The 20232-nt window shown below is 37.4% G+C and overlaps 1 protein-coding gene across 1 annotated transcript; it reads right to left on the minus strand.

The window, feature by feature from the left end:
* Positions 1–3493: 3493 nt before the first annotated feature.
* On the minus strand, positions 3494–19314 carry LOC139128586 (kin of IRRE-like protein 2). The gene is made up of 4 exons (XM_070694339.1): positions 19130–19314; positions 7721–8034; positions 4327–4614; positions 3494–3681 (listed from the first exon to the last, which is right to left on the minus strand). Exons 1-4 carry the CDS (start codon positions 19312–19314, stop codon positions 3494–3496), a joined length of 975 nt encoding a protein of 324 aa, XP_070550440.1.
* Positions 19315–20232: the final 918 nt, after the last annotated feature.

Raw genomic sequence — 20232 nt, forward strand, 5'->3', positions numbered from 1 at the left:
GGGGGGGGGGTTTGAAAGAGTAAGTATGCCTCTACAGGCTTAGGGACGCTAAGACACTTTTACGCTCACATTACTAAACACATTGAGTCAACATGACGAGCAATATATATCACTTTGTCTTTGAAAAAGATACACATTTCTAGCTCTCAACGCCTCCTAGGTTGTATAAGAGTCCTGGACTAATCACTTGATTACCTGATGCCTGCAAAGTTCTTTTACAATTAAATATTAAGACAGTGCCAATGGGTTCAACCCATTTAAAGTGATTTTTGGTATGTCTTACCTGTCGTCGGCATATTCGTAAACTAAAAAAAAGAAAGCAAGATATGTATCATTGACCATGGCTTATCGCAATATTAATGTCCGTCTTTAATCTCTCTCTCTCTCTCTCTCTCTCTCTCTCTCTCTCTCCTCTCTCTCTCTCTCTCTCTCTCTCTCTCTCTCTCTCTCTCTCTCTCTCTCTCTTTCTCCCTTTCTGTTAATAGTGATGAAGAAAACACCTACCGGTATTTTCATTCGGTCCTTATGAAAATTAGTTCGGAACAAGAATAAAGATCCAATCACTAATCCAATAACTAGGACAGATACACTAAGACACGTCATCGCTATAAGAGCTGTATGAGTGGTGTTGCCTGCCCCTGACAAAATATCTTGTTGTTCTAAAGACCAAAAACATATTATTATATCATTGGTAATAAAAAAAAGTGTGTTGACTTAATGTATTATATTTCAAAAAGTGTCTTTAGTTGGGGAAGTGCCATGCGAGAGGTCAATGTGATAGTCGGACAGCTTTGGGGCTGTCAGTGATCAAAGATAAGGCGCGTTTATTTCATACGTGTCGTACATGTCGTCACGTACAGCGGTAGTATAACACCCGCTTTCCCTTTCTAACGCTTATGCTCCCCTCCCTTGTAATATCATCATATTGTTTTCTTCTACAGCAGATAAAAGGCGTGTTTTTTTATCGCAGATAAATTTGAATTAAAGGTAAAACTATTCATTCTATAATAAACATTCATATAACTCTTTGTTTTTAATTTACATGTCAAAATAATATTGCAACACGTTTAAAACTCATCAGGTTCTTACATTATGTGTTAAGTATTTGCATTATTTTAATAACCTTCCAACATATGTTGCTTCAAAACTTCGAAAACCTCCTGGCCAATGCTTATTATTTTCTGGTTCATTAGCCTCCAACATGTCACATACCTAACATGTATGCAAATTAATTTGCAATCAAGGTCTTTTGAGTAATTCATAATTTTACTAGTGTCCTTGACCAGCAAGTGCATTAACCTTTGAGAGATACAATACCTTCGTAACAAAAGTTAACAAATCAAAATTAATGTTAATTATATCTAAACAAAGGCAATCGTAATTAGGCTTCACACGCAATAACTTGCCGTTTTTTAAATGATGCAAATTATGAATAATTTTTGGAGCGAAACATAACTTGATTTATGTTACATCATACTCTGGATTAGTCCCATCAATAAGGTACACTGAACCTAAATTTGAGCCAAAATTGAGTCTTTTACAGAGAATGTGACCTTTCCGTACATTGCTTGATGATTCCGGATGTGTAAACACCGGTGTTATGGTTTGTTAATTACTTGAGTACCTGTTAATTTCAGGGTTTCATGTTTGAGTTAATGTAGCTAACCAGTAAGTATGTTCTCGAGATAAGCTCTTGTGGCGTCAGTAAACATACATGGCCAGAAGTGCTGAATACATGCAACCATGAAATCAACCACAAGTCAGGCAGAATGATATGCTGATAGCCTGCCCAAGAGTCCAGCCGTGATGCAGACAATATCGACGATTAAATTCCAATATAATTGATCAATCAATAACAATGTTTTGGTGGTCACGTGCACTGCCACAGTATCTACACCAATAAAGATAGACAAGCATAAGACGCCTACATCTCGGTAGGCACACAATAACCACCTGTCGCACAGCTCTCGATCGCACAGGTTAGTGTTCCGAAGAATACCATCTCTAAGGACAGAGATATACCCTCTCACAACAGCAGACATATGGAAGCAGAAAGAGCAATCAGTTTAGTTCCAAACTAACTGCAACAAAATTACAATTACTGATTGACTATCGTGTATCTTTGTCCAATTATCAAACTCAAAGAATTGAAGGCAGATTAAGAAGATTTAAAAAAGATCTTTCCGCAAGCAACTAGTATTAATAAACGGAGTGCAGCAATAACGCAGATACGAATCTGTAAAAAGTAAAACCTTCAATTGACCGCTACTTTTGCATCAGCACTTTAGAAGGAAGCGTTTGCAGAATCTGGAAAGTCCACAGCCGATCTCGGCGTTCTAAAAATCAAGAAAACTCAAGCAGCTATGATAATGATGTGGTCAGACAGCGCACATTAAATTCGTCATGCACAGTGTGATGTCTGTGCTGCACGAAAAACACCAACCAAAAACGGCGTGCACCATAACAGCAATAAATTGTTGATGAACCGATGGAGAGAGTGGCGTTTGACATCATTGGTCTATTTCCAGAAATTGAACATGGAAACAAATGGGCATAAGTCATGGGTGACTATTTTCCAAAAAAGGATTGGAAATTATGCTATCCCAAAACTGAAAACCATGACTGTTGCAGCATAACTTGCCGACGCATAAGTTTGTTATAGCCCTCTTGGAGTACTCCTGTAACTCCTCTCTTACCAAGGTTGGAATTTAAATTCAGCAATGATACGTGAAGAATCTCGATATTTTTTGAGACAAGAAGAGGACAATACCATTTAACCAAACGCATGCAGGGTTCAGAGAAGTGCACTTGAAAAACCAAGCCAAGACAACGTCGGTACTTGCTTATCCTAACCAATTAAACTTGTTGACATAATCCACTTCGCAGTGATTGTATACACAAGCTCATCAAATGAAAGTGCATGATTATGTTTGGTCAACGAAAATATTTAGCTGTTGATTTTATGGTCGAAATCATACGTACAATCATTTACCACGAAACATAAAAGTCCCTGTCATTTCCCAAAGGAGCGTCTGTATACTTAGGCAGAGTTACAATACTCAAGTCAGGCAAAACTTAGGACTTGCACCAAATCTGTTGGCATTTACATATCAAAACAGAATACATTTAAGGAATGAACCTCAGCAGACTGAAAGGCTAGGAGGTAGGATGGTGCTTAGAGTGAAAGCCTTGCCCGACAGTGAATGCTCTGGTGGTACAAGCCAAGCGACTTGCGGACAGTCTAGGCAAAACCCAGAAAAATCGATTTGAGACAGTCTTTGCCGAATTAAACATAGAAGCAGCCTGAAACCCATAAATATTGTGTTCCTCCTAGGCATTGGTCAAAATTTGGTATTCGGTATTGATGGCTTACCTTCCTGTGGTTTGACTATATATATGGTCTTTTGAGCACTAGGTTGTATTTCGTTTAAAGCTTTACATGTGTAGTTTCCATAATACGACTCATCAGCGATAGTAATAGTCAAAAGGCTCGTCACGCTTGGTTTCGTATCAAGACTGCAGTTACTTTTCTGTCATCGTCCTCTCTCGGGATGGTGTTATCCTCACTGTCAAACCACGTAATTGTTGGTGTAGGGAAACCGTCTGAAGAGCAAAGTAAGTGTACAACGTCACCAATTGGAGCTTCAACTGTTTTATCTGTCGCATTGATTGAAGGGGGGTCTGAAACAAAAAAAGAAGAGTGCGACATATGACATCATGGCTCACACGGTTGAATTGATAGGAAATGTTATTTAATGACAGTAACAAACATTGCACTCTATAATGCCCCATCCTGATATCAGAATCATCAACAACGGCAGAAAAATGACCATGCAGGCTAAAGAACAAACTCAAAGAGTTTTGAACATTATCTCATTCAGAGCGAAACTCAACTCACAGTGTACGACTATTTCTGCGTCATCAAACCAGTGGTGTTCACTATCGTCGAAAAACCTGGTGAAAGCTTCGCATTTATAGATGCCACTATCAAATCTTGAAATGTTGGATATTTGATGATATAAATCTGTTCCATTAGTAGAAATGATATTTTCTTCATCAGATGAGAGTGTTATTAGATTTGGACCCAGGCTTTCGTCCAAAGTTTTACAGATAAAGTAACGTCTTCTTCCTCTGTTAGGATTACTTACTGCCAGATTGAATTCTGACACATCAGAAGAATACACGGAATATTGCTAGTGTATATTTTGATACAGAGAATATTTATTTAATGTTTTATTCCACTACGAGAACATAATTAAGCGCTTATGGCTTCATTTAATACCCATGTAAACGTTTTTTAAATATATGACAACATTGTAGACTTACATTGTACGACCATCACGATTTTTTTCTTACAAGTTAGGTCTGACCATTTCCACGACGGCAAAGTGAAGTGTTGAAGTTGACATTCATATGTTGCTCCGTTATCTGATTTATCCACTTGCAAGGTCACTGTACTTTGTCTTCCTTCTGTTCTATGGATTTCAACTCCATTGCTTAACCACACAAGTTCACCAGGTGCATTTTCATTGAAGTCAATGGTGCAATCCAGTGTGACGTTTTCTCCTGCCTTCAAAATATTGCTGGGCTCAATCGAGCATTCTGGAACATTGTCTGAAAAAGTTATCGGACAAATCAGTCATAAAACTTCCACAAATTTCCAAAATAAGCGAATAACATGAACAATTTTAATAAATATAGTTTCTATAATTTCCTACCATCAATATATTTTTATTAACGTGTGAACCTATTCTATCGAGTAGTTCTTATAACAAGTTTTATGTTTCCGCTTATTCATTTGCTCGGCACCTATCGCCGAACATAAAAATAACAGTCAAAGACATAGAAACATTCCCCACCAACCTAATAAATTGAATGGCACCATTGTACAAGTGATATATTCACTAACTCATGACGTCAAAATTGCAGTAAATAGAACAAAGACGATTTGTAATTACGGCACTGACCATCTAATAGCGTTAAAATAAAATAAATTTCTACTTCCTTCTAATAAGTTACACAATTTCCTACCCGACAAACACAAGCAAATAAAAACTACACATTTTAGGGTTAGGGCTAGTTAGTTCATGTGACTACGGTAATGATTTTCTCATTCCGCGTACAATATCGCTTATCTCATTCACATTCATCTATTTTTTGTTCATGTACAAAACTGACCCAAACGGCAATGGTAATATTGACCAATTTCAATGTAGCAGTCACCTAAGACGGCACAATGTTTTGTAACAGACGTAAGGATACATTCAAATGCAAAAAGGCGATCAATATGATGGCCTAAAATGTCTCTGTTTCATTCCCATTACTTCTTCTAAAGAAAAAAATATCACAACTGTACATTACATTACTTAAAACTCTGTTATAGATTGGTTAATTTTTTTTCGCTGAGAAATTTATTTCCTAGAATATATTCAATTGCCATCGTGCCTCCTAACGAATCGGTGACCCGACTCTAATGTGGAAATTTATGAATACATGGATGTTAAAAACATGTATGATAAATCCAAGTTCGGATAGTAAAAAAAGCGAACTTGCTAAATGCATCGACGAAACGACACGAAAGGAACGATACACGCCCTATGATTGGCAAGACGCTGCAATGTTCGTTCTTTTCGTTTGCAATCCTTTGTTCTGTGTGGCTGAACGTTCCTTTCGTTCTCATTCTTTTTCTTGATTGGCTGAACGAAAGAGACGAAAGATTAGCATATTCATTTTGTCTGCATGGAAGAGCCAGCTGCTGTTAACCAAAATGCTGGCGCCCCGCTCTTATTATATTTTCACCATGTAACCAGTCTTTGAAATACAAGTAATAAAACTGACCACAGATTGAATTACTTTCATGACACGAGTTGAATGGAGGTCACGGCAAATGAACTCTGTTCAACCCGTGTTCACTGTTTTTCCCTGTATTTCAAAGACGGGAGTTATTACATGGTGAATATATAATGAGAGCGTGTCGCCAACATTTTGAGGAACGATAATAGCTTGTTTCATTTCTCTGAAAATGAATATGCAAATATTTCGTCACTTTAATTCAGCCAATCAAGAAAAAGAATATGAACGAAAGGAACAAAAACTCTGTCGTCGTTTTCGTTCAGCCAATCAGAACAAAGGATTGCATACGAAAAGAACAAACATTGCAGAGTCTAGCCAATCATAGGGCGTGTATCGTTCCTTTCGTTTCGTTTCGTCAATGCATTCAATACGTTCGCTAATAAAGCTTCGGTCGACACCGTGATAGATATTGTGTGTTTGAAATCATTGGTGGCGATCTTTCAGCCTGCGTTTTAATTTCTGTTGACAGGCGTTAAGTTAATGCTTTATCGTTTTGGTTGTCCAAGTACAGCTTTTATTCTGATGAAAGGAGGGCTTATTAATCGTTGTCAAAGTCTCATCGGTTCTCTCATTTGGCAGTAAATCATTTGCAATCTTCGTTTTGTTTATCCTCAAACCTTTGCCCAAAACCAACACCATTGAATGCATATGGAAGCATGGGATGCAAATCTTCAGATTTATTAGCGATTTATTTTTATAAGTTCATGTTTCGGAAGCATTTTGCCCATGAGTCCAGGCGTGGATTTCACTTGTTCAGCATATTTCAGTTCTTTATCCTATTAGTTACAGCCGCTTTTATCGTTCCAACGCAGGCATAATGGTATTCTGTACCAAATCTTTGAAACTGCCTAAAACTTACGGCACGCCAATGTTTACTTCTCTTGAGGCAGCCGCTGCAGTGACATTTAAAATGCTTAAACAAGACCAACAAATGATTTCGTGCTTGTAACAGTATATGGACCATTTATAACAACATTGGCAGCCGGTTTTATGCGCTTCTGTGTTTAATTCACTATGCCGTTCGGTACAATTTTCATAATGCAATTCTGTGCCATCTCCCACGATTGTTGTTAAGTTTCCATTTACACTAGCAATGAAATATTGCATTCTATACGTATTCAGTGATTGGCAACTTTCATATAAGCTGTTTTTGAAAAAAGTGAACAACTTATTTTGGTACCGTAAAAAAGAAGCAAACGACAAAATTTTACAAGAACTAGCGAACACGAAGTTACCATCATATAAGATCATCAACAACTACGCTTTTTAGTCACTGTGCAATTGCTAAAAACATATTAAAGTATACTGCCACTGCAATAAATCTGCACAACAAACACGGCAATGGAAAAAAAGCTAATAAAATATTTGAAGGAATAAAATAAAGGGCCAACAATCGGTTTGAAGTCAATTAAATTGAGAGGTATTAATCAATCAGTGCCTGCATAACATTGCCATCATAATCTTTATAAGTAATTGAATCTCCTTCGTGGAACTTGTTCTCGAGAAGTACAGCTTTCAGGCAGTCCTTCACACTTACTGATAAACATTACCTTCTCTTCCTCTGATTAATCATGTATGGAGGGATTATTTAAAATTCAGCCCCTCCTTTCCAATAAATTTCCCCCTAAGTTTTGAAGTCATCATTCCTCACTCTTACTCACAAAATAATTTATCGCCCTTTTAATAACGTAATGTTTCACCTCATTTCCGTAACTACACACAGGTTTGACGTCGTCATTTTGTGGCTATAGGCCACTTGTAAAACGATTCTAATTATACTGAAGGCATGTTAACGATAAGATTCAATACTTCTTGGTGCATCAGTAGTATTTTCCACAACTTGTAATATAAACCATGAACGACTTACTCATTACGTAAACGTATGCTTGTGCGCGTTGTTCAACGTTCACCTGATCGCCACACTCATAATAATCTTCATTCCCCATATCCACATTCAGTATACGGAGATTATACTTAATATTATCTTCGTCACCTATAATCTCATATTGAGGGTCATTATCAATTATTACATTTCCTATTGCAATCGCTCTGTTATGGTCCTGTTGGCCTTTGTACCATGCTGGATAACCTGTTATTTCGTACGTGCAGTTTAGCTGTGTACTTTCTCCTGCAAAGACCAACGTATCGCTTGTGTTATGGCGAAGAAGCTTTTTGCGAGGCCTACAAAAGAAAGGTTGTTAGAGTGAAGTGTATATCTGAAACCGTCACGAAGAACACAGTTATATTTATGATCATAAGGATAAATAGAAAATATTTTCTCCCTCTTTTTTAGCACTTCTCGGTTTTGTAATATATGGCACAGTTTAGAAGTTGTTACCGTAATATTCAAAAGTAATTTGATCGGGCAGTTTTACATACAACAATATATTATATTACATTTTTTATTATAATATCGAAAATTGTTTGATAAAGAGTCATATAAGCCTTGAGTTTCACTTAAATTAAAAAAAAAGTCAGATGTTCTCTGTAGAGGGTATGTTTGCAATCTGATAACTGATGAAATTAATAGTATTTGATATCTAGCCAGTCATTTGACTTACCGAAAAGAGATAGTTGGTACATCAGGTAACGAGTTAAATTTCCCAATTCAATATTAGACATGGTAGCAGCTTCTACAGTCAGGGTTTCTCAGACATATAGATATAAGGTGTCCATATCGCACAAAAGATGTAACACAAAAACGTTCAAGAGAATAAAGAAGACAAGTCTATGATTAATACGTCAGTGATAATGACATTTTTTATGCAGGAAAACGTCCACTCTTTGTCAATATTCACATCACATAAAACCGAACGGTGATCGATATAAGGAACAAAAATAATGTATTAAAAACTATCTACTAGTAAAGCCTTGGTCACCAAATTCCAGGTACGAATGACATCGTTGTAGTAAAGTACTGTCCAATCAAAAGTGAACATGTCATATTCTGTAGACATCTGGTACGTTTTAATATTCAAATTTGGTAACACAGCGGAAACCAGCTGCAACACAAAATCTGCTGTGGTACAAACATAAACTAATGTGCCCTAGGGCATTTATAGAATGTTCCATTACATTGGAAGGCTATTTCACAAAATCTGCTGTGGTACAAACATAAACTAATGTGCCCTAGGGCATTTATAGGATGTTCCATTACATTGGAAGGCTATTTCACAAATAAAAGTTTTAATTCATATCCTAAACATGTTACATTGACAAAGGGGACGGTTGACGTAAACACATTGAAAACGAAAATATATCAGTTAGGGGCGATAGTTTTTAAGTCGGATAAAACCCTCGTACTCGGGCTCTTCTGGTATATAAAGTCCAACCCTACGATAAAATGTCTCGGCCTGCGGCCTCGACATTTTATCGTTGGGTTGGACTTTATATATCAGAAGAGCCCTCGTACTCGGGCTTTATCCTATACATATTACTGTCTTCCATATTAAATGACCATATAAATGAAATCTAATAGCAAAACAATGTTACCGGTTTGAACTCTGCTATGATGACATTTATCCAATTTAAGCATCACTGTCATTAACTACCTTTTTACTCTTTTAGCTAAATACTTTGTACTGCAAGGGAGAATTATTTCTCCATCCAGAGCTTTCGAAAACTATCCAGCCGTCTTTATCAATGGTGTTGATAAGCACCTCTGCGCATGGGTGATCTTAAAATATTATCCCAGTTAACCCTTTACATTTACATGGATTCTGACTCTTTGCCTGCAGCGAAAGTTTAAATTGCGAGTCAACATTTCAGATACTAATAAAGCTCTCCCTGACCTGTATATTTTTCAATTTGACGCGCGTCAGAGGTGATGATACTTTCAGTTTATATCAATGTACTTTTAAAGCATTGCCACGTTCAACCGTAAGAGAATCGCATCGATTTTTTGAAGTGGAGGTGAACGTTATATCAATATAGAACCCTAATGTTCTATATTTTTCTCTTTTGTATTTCCCTGAACTATCTTATGAAATTTTTGGCAAAACATGAATATCTCCATTGTAGGAACAGAAAAGTAGGATACGACGTGACATGATACGAAAAATATGCTATGATATGAGGCGACATGATACGTAATCATACACCCACGCCAATATATTTCTAGCCTCGTAAAATATAAGCTGTGATATATTAATCTAAACGTCGTGATATGCACGATCATGTCATGACATCTCGAGTACAAGTATTTGCGATCTACGCTGGCAAGTCAATAAGATAAACAAAAATGACACCTACGATAAAATGTTGCGACGTGAGAATTTGAAATGCTGACAGCAAAAAGGATGTTTTCTATAACGAAATGTAGAAACATTATGTTGAATCTGGTAACTGGCAAAAACTTTGTTCTCCTACATTTTCTTTATTTTGAATGAAACACTGACGAACATAACATTTTATTGGTAACCGAGTGGTCCCTTTCATTAATGTTTAATTTTAGAGTTTATGAAACTCTCGGTTTGTTTTACATAGATAAAATAGGCCAATGTTAAATAGAAGTAGAACCAATACAGCAGCTGCTATATATAACCGATTGATCAGCCACCTCGCGGATACTCTTTGTGGGCATATGACTGATAAAATATCTAGCTGTCAGGGACCGGAGAGGAAATATGGGATTATCATGAGTAAAGTGATGTCAAGTTATGTAACTTTTCTTCAGATCTCATCGTGAAGCTAACTCTTTTTACTGAAGTACAGCATTGTATTGAATTTGATACAGAAGGGGACTCTAGGAAGTGAAAATGGTTATCAGGGTATGTAGTGTACGACTCGTATGCCATCAGTGAAAGATTGCGATTTTGTTTTGTGTCATGATGAACACAAGCGATTTGGTCAATACTAATATTTTGCCAGCAAAAATAGGCTTCACGCTGAGGTTACGTCGGATCGGTAGTATAATCGATGCAACACACAATTGATCATACGAACATGAATTTGATTTACACCCATTCAAATCATGTTCAAAGTATAAAAAGTCTATGAATCTAATTTGGATATAATTTAGAAATTAATCAATAATTTTCAAAATATTGTTCTGGAAATACGTACTTATCTTAGCATGAAAATCGTAGTCCTGCAGTGGTTCCGTTCCTATGTATCCAAGCGATTCTAATAATAATATAGTGAATTTCAAAATACCTTAATATTACAACGTGCTAGGGTGATAAGAAAAACATTTCAGGCGATAAAAACGCTAGCTGTATTCATTACAAACACTCTTTTTCTATTTAATGCAACAATTGGAAATTATTTGACACATACCATTTCAGGATAATTGAAATAATTCTTCTCATTCAGAAGGAACGAACAAACTTGAAGTAACTGTCTCTCCTTGGGTTCAGAGTAGACGCAGCTCATTCAAATCATAGCATATGACCTGCAATATAAATATAAATGAGTACTCCCTACTCACTGACCACGGGCCTTGGGTTGTATTGTAAAGACGCAGGGCTCCCTCTAATTTGGCTGACTCTGTCTGTGAAATTACGTCTCGTTTCTATGGCAGAAGATATCTGCCATTCCATCTTTCAATACAATCCATCCACCATTTAAACTCCTTCGTTGATTTCAATGCGAGACTCAGTGTAGTGTCATATGACTCTGTTTGACATAAAACTGCAAGCTTGTCCTTCTGAAGAGAACGGTAATGAAGAGGGGCAACTTTAACTGCTTCCAATGTTGAAGTCATTTTCCCTAGAAGTTTGGACTGACACCTCACAGTGACCGAGTCTCGGTTCAGAAGACTTTGAAATTCGACTTGCAGCCTGTTGGCCTTGTCTTGAGGTACACTAATTGTCATTTCATGAGAGTTGATGACCTTCCCTAGAAACTGAATTTCTTGTCTCGGTACCAACTTTGACTTTTCCCAATTCATAAGGAATCCTAAGCAGAGAAATAGTTTGACTGTGGCATTGACATTGGCCTGACAAGTCCGGAAAGATATGCTCAAAATCAGAAGGTCGTCTATATAATGCCTTGGCGCCAGAGTCACAAAACCACTGGTTTTAATAGCTTTATGAACAACCAAGGAGCACTGGCAATTCCTAATTGAAGCATTGTGAACTCGTACAAAGTCTTTTTCGAAATGAAAAGGTGAAACATTCTGTGGTGAATGAACATGGGAACTGTGAAATAGGCATCTTTTCGGTCGACTGTGGCCATGAAATCGCCTTGCTGTAGCAGGGACTTTATATATAGTAGGCCTTCCATCTTGAAATGCTTGTATAGAATGTGACAATTTAAAAGTTTGAGGTTGAAGACCGGCATCCAATCCCCTGTACCCTTGGGTACTAGAAACATTGTTGATACAAACTTACCCGATGATTACAAAACTTTTGTTATTTCTCCTTTTTGCAGTAGAGAATTAATCTCTGCATCCACATGACAAACATTGGGCTTTTGAAAACACATGTTGCAAGATGGTGAACCTGCTCTGGCACTGATGTTAATTCCAGTTTGTAACTCTGCACAGTTGTCGGTATCAAAGGGTCTGATGAGGAAATAACATTACACATCCCCTACCTGAGGATATGGCTATCGTGATTGGGAAAACACATTATAACATTCTTTCTTGGCCCGAGAGGACAGATTCCCACTACCATCTTCACTACTAAATTTCCCAGAGGAGCCAGCTTGCTTGTACTTATTAAACTTTTGTCAATGCTTGTATCCACACTGACCGTACCTGGATTGCCGTATGAAGAGAAAAGCCTGCGAGATTGCTTCCTTTGAGTTCAGATTAACCCTTGTCCTTTAGCCATATTGACCACCACATAATGTGCCTGCTTGGCTTTCATAGCTTCTTTCAATGGTTCCTCGCCAAAGAGTGTAGCCAGGGATGGTTCAACTCCCTTCAAGATAGGCTTGCATATTTATTAGGCAAGACAGAATCAAATGCCTTCTGTCTTGCAACTTGCAATCCATGAAGGGCACTGCCAAACAATGTAATACTCTCCTGAATAATAGACAGAAGTTTAGGATCAATAGTCAAACAATTATGAGCCTCTTGTAATATTTGCAACAACGGTAGCTGAAAATGTAATAATTGCTCAGAGGCTTTACGATTTTTTTGATCCTGCACCACCAATGGCTTGGTAAAGGCTTGCTCTTCCCAATAAATGGCTAAATGTCCAGGAAGTAAAGGAGCTTAAAAAACTTATCATGGCTTTAAATAGTTCATAACGCTCCTTCTATTCCTATTTATCCATTGAAAACAACAGGTTAGCATGCTGTTGCTTAAATAATGTACGAACAGACGTGGAGAAATGTAGTCCTGTATTTTGTCATATGCATTATCAAACACACAATGACTCATCAGAAAAAAAAATATCTTCAGAAGAAACTGAAGAAGGTTTTGGCTTTCGGCTTTTCTTTTTACCTTTCCTATCACTCAATTTCTTACAGTTACGTTTGGTTTACCGGTGACCAGACTAAGACATGCCATCGGAGGAATCTTTGACATCGGGAACTATAAAATGCATAATGCTGGAATTGTCCTATGCACATGAGTTTTCAAGAGACTGAGAGGCAACATAAGGGCCATGGCTACAGGTACGGTCACTTAAAAGAGGACACACCTCGTGTGTATTCAAGGGACCTGCTTCCACATTGTCAACGTTGATGCCATTATCATGATGGACTTCATTAGCTTCACCAGACCGATTATCACTGCCAGTAGTAGCTAACCACCTTGCCTGGTTGTCAGTTAAACGTTGAACCTTCTGTGCAAGTCCTGTTGTGATTATGGAGTCTGCTGAGAAGGTACAATCATGTTAACCTGAAGGCGTATTGACGTTATGCAGCTTCCCTAACCGGTAATACCTGTATCTGCCATATTCTGTGAAAAAAATACGGAAACAGAAACACAGCATACTCCATGGACCTATGCAGGCCCGCTAAAAATATGCACAGTCATGATAGCTAACAAGGATAACTAATAAAAGTTGAAAACTGCAAAAGGCGAACAAGCAAAGGAAAGTACAGAAAAAAGTTCATTTGGCACTCACCTTGCCAAGAAACTTACTGAAACTCTACTAGAAAAGTAGAGCAAAACACTACGTATAGGAAAGATGGTGAACTGGCTTTGTAAATGGTCTATTTAGGGAGTACTCATTATTATTTTATTACAGGTCAAAGGTTATGATTTGAATGGGCTGCATCTACTCTGAGGTCAATGGGAGACAGCTTAAGAAATTATTGGAGTGATTGAAGGATGGGAGAATATTTTACCCACTCGGCGTTCACATCATTGTGCTATGTAAGTCAACATAGCCTGTAAAGTGACAGCACGTTCACAGGAAGCCTAACCATACATCTCACCGACGTTTAAAACAAACCACATTATATTTTTTTTTCATATAAGGAAAACCTGGAGTGGCAATATACTAGGCCCATACACATGCACTAGCAACTATCTTAAATCTTGGAATACTGAGTTGGCGGGATAAAGAACGGTGAATAAACTACACCAGTTTTCATGTTTCTTTGGGCGAGTAGAGAAAACTAGTCGAGAGTTTCTGTCTTTGAAGTAAATGATTTGAGAAACTAGAAAACGATCGGTTATGTTCTTCTAAGAATGAAAAATCGAAATTAGTGAATAATAAAACTCGGAGATAAACACCAATCTGTGATCTACAGAATTCAGAAAACCATCTTGGGCTGTACATTAGTATACTCACTTGCCTAAGTCGACGAAGAGGCTGCCGCCATAGCAACGCCTTGGGTATTATAGAAGGGGGTATCGCTTTTGGGTTAGTGTTGGATATTTTCATACGAATATGCGATGACTGATTACTAGTGTTAGCACTTATGGTTGCTGTGCTGCGGCAATTACATAGTACAATGAACATACCTGCGCCAGTAGCGATGTGAGGGACACATTTGGTCACGATAGACATTACGCAATCTGATCAAAATCCGATATAGAGTACACGACCTTTTTAATAACGCTGACCATCTCCCATAGACAGTCGCGTTCATATCTTACACCCTGGCCAGAACATCTGACCTATCAGAAGGCGCCTATCAGAGTACAATAGGTATGACTCGCAAGCATGCACATGCGCAAGAAGACGCACACAAATCAAAATGGCGCCAAAGTGTGTAACTGAGCCATCCACCCAGTTGTAAACCAGGCGCACAGCGAATTATTAAAACCACTTGTCTGTAATTTTAATGTTGAAACATGCATTTTATTAATCGCTGTGTAAACGGAAATCGTGCAGATACTATGTGTCACACACAGTGTCACAATGTCGTCCGTAAAACTTGTGGACGCTTAAAATATTCATGAATTCGTAGATATACATGAAGATACACATCTTATTGTTCAAAAGTAAACAGGAAATGGGCTCATAGTTGACGATACGTAGTGCTAGAATAGCTTATAAGCGATGCGTGTGTCACAGTCACAGACGTCGCTCACGTTCATTACTCTACGACCTGTTATCAAATACAAGCTTGATATAAAGGAGATGAAAACATGTGTATAAGCATTGGTTAATTTTACTGTGGCCAGCAATAGTCACTTGTAAAATAATGGAAAGTGATGATCACGATCCCTCCGTAATAATACGTATCCTCGGTCTTCAAACGTTTAGCAGTTGAACATCCTCTTTTACACTACTGGAGAACACCGATCTGCTGCTGTGTTATTAAAAAATGGTGGCAGGCCTGATTTCAACTGGGCCTAAAGTCGCAAGACTACTGGTAAACTTGTAAAAATGGCATCGCTAAAGAAGATAGCTGATTATTTTGGACATTAAACCAACCAAATTCAGATATTTTTTTTTTCACAAAAGGCAGAGTATGTTATGTTTTCTGTCATTACTATTTAATTTAGACATACTAACATTTTTAATCTCGATGGAATATTTGACAATATTGGTGGGATGGTCAAAACCAAAAAACAATGTCTGCTGACTTTTAGTTATCTGGATATTCGACCTTACATAACTATCGTCAGCTAACGTACCATATAACCTGATACTATCTCCAATACCTTCTAGATAAAATGTGTGCATATTTTCATGATTCCTTTACTTACAATAATCCTTGGACTTGCAGAACGAGTGAGCTGATCGTCTCAGTACTAGGCTCGGATAACACAATGTCTTTGCACAATACTGCCTCTAATATATCACTTTCTCCTGCAGTTGGTCCGCTTTCTCTACTTACATATATTGCAGCTACATGTCCTGTGATGGGCGTTTGGTGCTGTGGTGCTTATCTAACTTGACTCTGTGAATTTACGCTCTACGAGTGTCGAAACACAAAGTCAGCTCTAAAACTATCCCGGCTGATAAACAAATCTAAGCCATGGGGGAACAAGGTTTTATCATATTAAGTTGCCTTTCGTTTTCAGTTTTACACCATGAGACGTCTGATAACGCAGCAATTAAATTAATTACACCAACCGGTTTTACATGTTGGGTCTCTGGCAAATAAAACAAGATAAGCTTGCACTCCGCATTTTTGCATTCTGAACGAAGCAACAGAATGACTGTCCAGTAATCACACTCACCTTCACCAGATAATATGGTTGAAACGTGTCATGTGAACGAGAATAATACTAGCCGTATTGAAGGTACTGTAGCAATAACATAATTTTGTCCAAATACGATGACATTAATTTGTCAAATGAGAAGAGGCAGGTAACTCAATCTTGGAAAAAAAAAAACATTCAAGTTTTTCACTGGAAAAAGTGCTCATAGTTGTTATCATACATAATCAAGTAGAAGTATACGTTCGGCTGAAATTACAAGATCAAATTCAATGATTACTTTATTCTAGTGATGTACATTAATATTATTTGAAAAATCACTGTGGCGCGACATGGACGACCATACATAGTGAATGAAACACAAGGGTTAAATATCAACATCATATTCCTTGTACACAATTGCCCTCTTAATCATCATATTCTGGTAAAATACATTCATATTTATTAAAAAAACACATATACGCATATATATATTGTGAGTTGCTTATAGCCCATGCCGAGGACAGCGATAGTAGCGGTAGTATAGTGAACACTTGGCTTTGTGGTATGTACATTATATCACCATCTATCCACCCATTCATTCATTTTTATCTCCCTCTCTCCCCCTCTCTATCTCTCAATAATCTATTAGGAGAAGAAAGACATGCATTGACCTTGACAATGGGAGAATATCATATTACATTATCATGTGGATGAGGCACCAAATATTTCATTTGCCAACAGAGCGGGAAGCGGAGGGTTGTATAAATCTCAAAGAATATCGCCCCCGCTGTTAATAATACTTATGGTCCTTTTTTCCCTTTCCGTACCATATTACCCATGACCTCACAATAGCACCCGTAATAATATAATCATAATTTGCTTCAATCTCATTTTCAGTTCCTCTAAACTACTAAAGTCGATATAATTTGGTTATCAGAGTACGTTCGTTCCCCATTTTACTCTATGCTTCTAAATAGACCGATTTTTCTTTCTTTCTTTTGCTATTTGTTACTAGAAATTACTGTGAATTCCCTAATCTTGTATTTTAAAATAGCCCACCTGGAACTCTTGTCTTTTATATCCACCATTTCATCAAGGAAATCATTAAAGCTTTGGGTAAATAAATTGCAGTAATTATTATATTTCACTAATTCAGAGTTAAATATCTAATGAGATGGTCCATGACTTTGATTGGTAAAACTTAAAAGAAGCAAACCCGCAGAATGATCCACGCTATGGTCAAGGATAATCTCAGCCATCTAAGCAAAATGCTGTAACTCGTTTGAGAATAAAAAGAATTGTAAGCGGCTTGGTTTTACAAATGAGCGCCATCTTCTCCAGGGGAAGTGCTTTTTGCTATTATGTTACAGTCTCCATATATCTACCAACCTGAACTGATCAACAATACTGTTAAGCATAACTACTGAGTTCTTCCACGGTTGTTCATTGCTTCCCATTCTATCTAAATTATTTTCAATTGTTCCTGTTCTCTCATCAAATTATTATTTTAAAACCCATATCTTGGTAATGATCGACTAGAGTATTATTAAATGTCCTAAAAATTTGTGATTATCATTAGGTGCACATGTATTCAAAAGAAGACATGGGGAATTGTCAATTTCTGAAAAGAATAAGTGGTGTTCCCCCACCATCGTCTTGGTAAATTTTACTTGATTTAATTACTGTACTTTGGACAGTCACCATCACCCCTTTACCATGAGAAAGCAAACAATTCTCTTTAAATTGGGAGGACTAGTATCGTTCGACTGCAATAGTGCTATATGTTTCTGATAGAAAAGCGATGGCAAATGTCTTATCTGATAACTATTTTGCAACTTTGTTCCTCTCTTAAGCCCCTAATATTAAAAATGTCAAAACCGACGGTTGAGACATCATTTACTTAGATTTATACACAAAAAAATTGATAACTGTATTGGACTGAATTACAAACTTTGTACCTACACAAAGCTGAAAACACAACTGTGAACAAAGCATAACAATACAAACGACATAAGGGGCGAGATTAACCAAACTCTGAACCTTGAAATTTAAAACCAAACACCTTGTATAAAGTGAAAGGAGACCTCCTGAGGAAGACAGCATCCACTTTTTATACAAATACAATTTTGCGTCCTAAGCGCCACTGATTCGCGCGAGAGATAAAGCGTTTCATTTGTAAACTTGACTTGTGATTTTGATGTTCATCGCAAAATGTTTTTATCGGTCACCTGTTTCATGACGCACTGTTCATCCTGAATGACACATGTTACTAGAACTTCCCATGCAATATAGCTCTTTTTTCTGGGATGCTCTGCTTTGATTTTTTTTCGGAATGCGAGCAATTGTTTCTTTTCGTCTGGTTTTCGTTAATTGGGAAATTGTTTTCGTGCTGTTCCGTCTTGTAACATCATCTCTGATGAAGATACTCTTGCATTGAAACTGATTTTCTTTGAGGCTTTTCGGAGCAGTAAATAACACATTACGAGCAATTTTCGCGTCAACGAAAGCAACATTGATTGGTCTAGGTTTCCCTGATCTGACTGTTTGTGCTGGTACTCGGTATGGTCGTTATATTGCAACATCTTCGTCTATTGCGTTCACCTTCATGTGGCAATCAATAAATTTTCTAGTCAAGTCCGTACATGACTTCTCGTTGTGTTCGCTTTTTCAGAAATATCGAAAATTTGAAGTTAATTCACCTACATCTGTTCTCTAAATCTTCATTTTCATCTTTTGTTTGATGAAATTTGGATTCTAGAATATTACCTTGATTCTTACCTCCTCCATTTCAGTTTCCTTCGGCTTTCTTCGCAGGTCATTTTCATCTCGTCAATTTTTCCGTGAGCATACTCCAATGATTCTTCTAAATTTGTCACTTTCTGGTCAGTCTCAATTAGTTGTCTGACGATGGGGTCTATTCGAGCAATATCTTTCCTGATGGAGAGCAGAAGCTTCAGAGCCATCTCAAGTTTTGTATCACTTGACAGCTGCACGATGTTTTCAAAGTCCAAGTCGCCATCTTGCAGCAAATCAACTTGTTGGATAACATCAGGTCGGTCTTTCCATGCTGCTAATTACTCGTGCATCTTTCTTTCAGTTAATTATCTTTTACTAGCGGTACTTTTACTTGTTTTGGTCTGCCTTCGTGGCATAATTTGCACTCAGGACTGTTTTTTATGAGAATATCACGGATTTACAGCGGAGCCGCCTACCACGTTGTTACTCAAACAAACATATGTGCAGGATCGCTAAGGGATTATTTGACAAGTTTTGCTATTTAAAAACACCCAAGAAGCAGCAAGATCTCCATGAATTCTACTCCCAGGATAACTGCACTTTTTAAGGTTGTGCCATGGATAACATAAAAATAAACACTTAATCAAAACAGCGTAGCATAGGATTCTCTGCCATTAGCTAGTATGCTCGTTCATTCAAGTTTGTTTGATGTCGACAGTACAATACATTTTACAAGTTTTTCGAACCTATGTCGTCTCTTTTATAATTACGCATTGTTTTAAAAAATTAATGTGCACGCATATTAACACAACAGTGATACTTCAACATTTTTCCACCCGGGTAGTTAGGGGTTCTTGTTGTATTGCCATTAGGTTTGAGTCGCATTGTCTCTGTTACAAGGTAATACATCGCAATACACTGACAGTTTCAAGAAGTTTCAAATCCTTCTCGGATTTCATATAAAATAGCTCAACCATAACGATATATACTATATGAAAAATCGAAATAGAATGACTGTCTTCGAGGATCATTTCCGTGGCTAAGGTAGAAATAACGCACTTGGTATAGAGGGCACACAAAATTAGGGTTTTCGTGTCGAATTTTCTTGCTATAGACTAAAGTGGTAATGTTACATCCCTAAGGGA

The sequence above is a fragment of the Ptychodera flava genome, chromosome 3, assembly GCF_041260155.1.
Source record: "Ptychodera flava strain L36383 chromosome 3, AS_Pfla_20210202, whole genome shotgun sequence".
In the NCBI taxonomy this organism is placed as follows: domain Eukaryota; kingdom Metazoa; phylum Hemichordata; class Enteropneusta; family Ptychoderidae; genus Ptychodera; species Ptychodera flava.